We start from the raw sequence: 4,738 nt of genomic DNA, 5'->3' as shown, positions 1-4,738 counted from the left end.
TGGGTTGAATCAGTTTTTGAAGGCTTTTGAAAATGGAGAGGACCTTGTAGGGGTTTTCTAGCCTTCATATGTTTTCTGCAGCGACTGTGACATCTATGGTGTAGCTCATGTTTCTCTTTTCTCAATATGTCTTGTTGAAGAAAGTTCTCTTTCAGTGCTTCAAGTGAATTGTTGTACTTGTTATGCTCATAGTCAGATGGAGTACAAGGTCTTCATTGGAGAATGATCTTATTACATGTCTATATAATGGGGCGTTTTTAATGGTATGAATGAATATATATATATATATATTTATTCAAATTGATGATGAACTGGGCTAATCTTCTAACAATTCTCTAGTTGAAAATACAATGCTAAGATGCTAATATATTGCTATAATTGTCCTTACTGATGTCTTTGAAAGCATCACATGCCAAAATGAAATGTTTTTCTGATTCCACTAACTTAAAAATGCAAAAAATACACACTCATTCTTCTTAAGCTTCTTTAAATTTTTTTCCACCATCCCCTTTGTTTTGATACGAATTAGTTCTTAATTTAACTATAAAACATGAAAACTAGATTTTTAAATAAAAATCCAAAACCCTTTCAAAATTCCATGTAACCACTCTGCACTGCGTAATTATAGGGCGAATGACTCTGTTTCGTTATTTATAGAATCTTCGAATTTCGATGACTTTGTTTCGTTATTTATGGTTGTTGCGGCAGCGACCACTTTGATAATGATCTTAAATCCCTAACAGTAACTGCGCGCTAATTAGAAAGGCAATAGTGTTGATTTAATAATGTTAAAATTCAGTTATGTTTAACCATCCATTCCATTGTTGACCATGACAGGTTACGCCCACCAGCTGAGCATGGATGATTTCAGAATTAAATACTGCATGCTACTACTACCAGACATCGAAGTGGCGGACACTTACCAAGAAAAAGTCTATGTGAACCAACGAACGACTTACAGGCAGTCGAGGTTTTTTTCAAGAAGTAGTTGCCATCGTGATGGGAAAATATGACCAAACTCTACAATGCACTCTGATGCTTTCCTATGATTAGTAGGCAATAGTAGATTGACATAGGAATACTGTACCTCCATCAATGCCACCGTCTTTTCTGTCTATAAGAAGGGAGGGAGGGTTGCCATACCAATGGTGCATCAAAGAGAGTGAGAGAGAGCAGAGGTAGTTATCACTTGCGTCGGCAACGCTCTCTGGTCTCTTGCCATTTGCGAGCACTTCTGCTTGCAATAATGCTTGCCTTTTCTTCTAGTTCTCATATTTTCAAATTGCCTTTCATGTCTTGGGAGAGTTTAGAGCTGCAGCATCGCATTTTCTTTTAACACATTATTCACTTTAAAAGATTTGTGTTAGATTTGTAAGTAGTGAGTAATGTCTATTAAGATGAAGAATCAGAATATTTTGAGCTGCACCCTTTTCATCGGAATCCTCTGTATCCATGGAGGGACGGCAGAAAAGCTATTTCGATCTCTGCTTGCTCAAAATTCGAGAGAAGCAGAGAATGCCAATGTCAATAACACTGCCCTGGAAGAAGATCCAGAAAGCGTGGTACAAATGGTACAAAGGTAAATTCAACGATCAACTATATTGAGTTTGTGATAATCTGTTAACTGCATTAGGTTAATAATGTTTTAATGTTTGAGCGTGAATTTTGGATTGTTTCTGCTATTCCAGAAGCATTGACAACAGCACCAAAAGGCGGGACCTGGCCTTTCTGTCATGCGGGACTGGTAACCCCATTGATGATTGCTGGCGTTGCGACCCCAATTGGGTGAGGAACAGGAAACGCCTGGCGGACTGTGGTATTGGATTCGGAAGGAATGCTCTTGGGGGCAAGAACGGGAGATTTTATCTGGTCACCGATCCCAACGATTATGATGCGGTGAATCCAAGACCCGGCACTCTGCGTCATGCCGTCATTCAAACAGAGCCTCTCTGGATCATCTTCGAGAGAGATATGGTCATTCAGTTAAAGGAGGAGCTGCTCATGAACAGTTACAAGACAATAGACGGAAGGGGTGTGAATGTCCACATTGCAAACGGGCCCTGTATCACCGTTCAGTATGTGAGTCACATCATCATCCATGGCATTCACGTTCATGATTGTAAGCCTGCAGGAAATGCTATGGTGAGGGACTCTCCCACGCATTACGGGTGGAGAACTATCTGCGATGGAGATGGGATCTCCATATTTGGAGGAAGTCACATTTGGGTGGACCATGTCTCCTTGTCCAACTGTGCTGACGGTCTCATCGATGCCATCATGGGTTCCACTGCCATTACCATCTCAAACAGCTATTTCACTCACCACAACGAGGTACTTCCATGGAGTAATTTTCAGTAGACCGCTCTGTTTTGCTCGAAATATTGTGAAACAATGTTAATATTGCTCTGCTTTTGTGTTGAGCATTCCAGGTGATGTTGTTGGGTCATACTGATAGCTACACTCCCGACGTGAATATGCGGGTGACGATTGCATACAACCATTTTGGAGGTGGTCTTGTGCAACGAATGCCCAGGTGAATAAATAACATCATTCCATTCCCTCCTATATTACACTACAGTGTGGAAGTCGTATTGCCAATAAATGAATGGATGAATGAATGCAGGTGCAGGCATGGATATTTCCATGTGGTGAACAATGATTACACTCACTGGGAAATGTATGCGATTGGTGGGAGTGCAAACCCCACGATCAACAGTCAAGGCAATAGATTCTTGGCACCTGCAAATCCTTTTGCGAAAGAGATAACAAAGCGGGTATACGGGGACGTGGATGAATGGAAGCATTGGAACTGGAGATCGAATGGAGATCTGATGCTGAACGGCGCATATTTCACGCCATCGGGAGCAGCGGCGTCTTCAGCATATGTAAAAGCATCGAGTCTGCCAGCAAGGTCTTCCAACCTTGTCGGACCGCTCACCCAAAATGCGGGTGTACTCTTCTGCAGGAAAGGAGTTCGCTGCTATCCTGAACTTCTAAAGCACCTGTCCACCCACTTACCAAGGTCGAGTTCAACCAACTAGTTATCTTGGCAATGAAGCTCTTCTCTTATTTGTTTTTAGCCTTCCCAAAATTTCTAAGATGATAGTGGAAATTTGGCACCTTGTTCAATTGGACAGAGTAGGTTTCTAATCAGATTTCAGCTAGAAAAAATCGTATAGAGTAGTTATGATTTTAATGAACAGGTGGACAGACTAGTTATGCTTTTAATGAACAAATTTTTGCAGAGTAGTTATGTTTTTAATGAACAGGTGGACAGAGTGGTTATGCTTTTAATGAACAGGTTTATTTTTTTTTCAAGAGAAAAAACACCGATCCTTCATTACTGAAAACAAAAGATAGTTATATGTGCAGAAATCTGAAAGCTTCAGAGTCCTAAATAAATGGGAGCTAGAGATATATAAGCAGCAGCATACAAAATAAAAATAAAAACAGAATGCCAAAATACACTGCATAACAATGCATCTCTATTTGCCAAAAACAGAGCATTAATGGACATGTTTACTTGCTCATCTATATTTTATGTGGAAACAGCATGCAAAATAAAGACAGTGTGCCAAAATACACTGTGTTATGCATGTCTATGTGCCAACAACAGAGCATTAATGAACATGTTTACTTGCCCGTCTATATTTTATGGCAATATGGATCATCGGAGTAAAGTTCTTTTTGAAAACTCTCAAATTAATCTCTTTCTTCAACATTAGGAATGATTTTAATGAATATGTTTCTAATTAGATTTCAGCTAAGCAGAAATTGAATAGATTGATTATTAAAATGGATGTCTATCTGAAAAGCTTCTTTGATGGTGCATGTGTCAATGGAAACTGTGGAACTGGTATGGTAATTGATATAAACCTTTATTATAGTATGCAAATGATGTTAGGGTTTGGGCTTAGTACTATTGCTAAAGCTGAGTTATTAGCTTGTTCGGTCTTTCTTAAGATTGTTGCTCATGAAAATATTTTAATATTTTTAGTTTTTGGGATTCTAAAAACACTATTGACTGGATTAATAAGAAGGCTATTATGCATAAATTTCATCTTGAATATTAATGGCATTAAAGAACAATATGATGATTTACAGGTCAGACATATTTACATTATGCATATGTAAATGGCATATATTATAGTATGCAAATGAGGTTAGGATTTGGGCCTAGTACTATTAATAACGCTGAGTTATTGGTTTGTTTGGCCTTTCTTAAGATTGTTGCTCATGAAATTTTTTTAAAAATTTTAATTTTTGGGATTCCAAAAACACTATTGATTAGATTATTAGGAAGGCTATCATGCTTAGACTTCATCTTGAATGCTGAGGGCATTACAAGAATAATATGATGATTTATGGTCAAACATATCTACAGAGATTCTAACAACAATGCTGAAGGCATTACAAGAACAATATGATGATTTACAGGTCAGGCATATCTACAGAGATTTTAACAATGTTATTGATATGCTATCTAAAAAACAGTGCTCTTGGATACTGGTGAATGTCATTTAAATTATTATTATACGGTCATTTGTAAATTAAGCACTGTTTTTTCCATGTTTTGATATCTGAAAGGTCACTTTTAGATTCTGTTTTAATCATAGCTAAATAGTATAGTGAATAATTATGTTTTAAAAAGTGCATGTTTACTATTTTTGAAAACTAAAAATATGTATTTGATATATTGTTTTGACTGGGGAAGAAAAAGAATAAAAGTTAAAAAGGG

At 37.6% G+C, this 4,738-nt stretch overlaps 1 protein-coding gene across 1 annotated transcript; it reads left to right on the top strand.

The window, feature by feature from the left end:
* Positions 1-909: 909 nt before the first annotated feature.
* Positions 910-3,282, top strand: LOC149233576 (putative pectate lyase 8). Its single transcript, XM_089376771.1, has 4 exons — positions 910-1,579; positions 1,689-2,331; positions 2,430-2,533; positions 2,624-3,282. Exons 1-4 carry the CDS (start codon positions 1,386-1,388, stop codon positions 3,039-3,041), a joined length of 1,359 nt encoding a protein of 452 aa, XP_089232897.1. The 5' UTR covers positions 910-1,385; the 3' UTR covers positions 3,042-3,282.
* Positions 3,283-4,738: the final 1,456 nt, after the last annotated feature.

Source organism: Pinus tabuliformis, chromosome J (assembly GCF_031772625.1).
Source record: "Pinus tabuliformis cultivar Carrire ecotype Pingquan chromosome J, CPIR1, whole genome shotgun sequence".
Taxonomy (NCBI): domain Eukaryota; kingdom Viridiplantae; phylum Streptophyta; class Pinopsida; order Pinales; family Pinaceae; genus Pinus; species Pinus tabuliformis.
The sequence above is the reverse complement of the archived record's forward strand: the minus strand, read 5'-3'. Positions and strand labels throughout refer to the sequence as shown.

Bases quoted from the DNA above. Each gene is read 5' to 3' on its own strand.
- LOC149233576 (XM_089376771.1), top strand. From the start codon at position 1,386: ATGTCTATTAAGATGAAGAATCAGAATATTTTGAGCTGCACCCTTTTC. The intron at 1,580-1,688 runs GTAAATTCAACG...CTGCTATTCCAG, and splicing joins GTGGTACAAATGGTACAAAG to AAGCATTGACAACAGCACCA. The intron at 2,534-2,623 runs GTGAATAAATAA...GAATGAATGCAG, and splicing joins CTTGTGCAACGAATGCCCAG to GTGCAGGCATGGATATTTCC.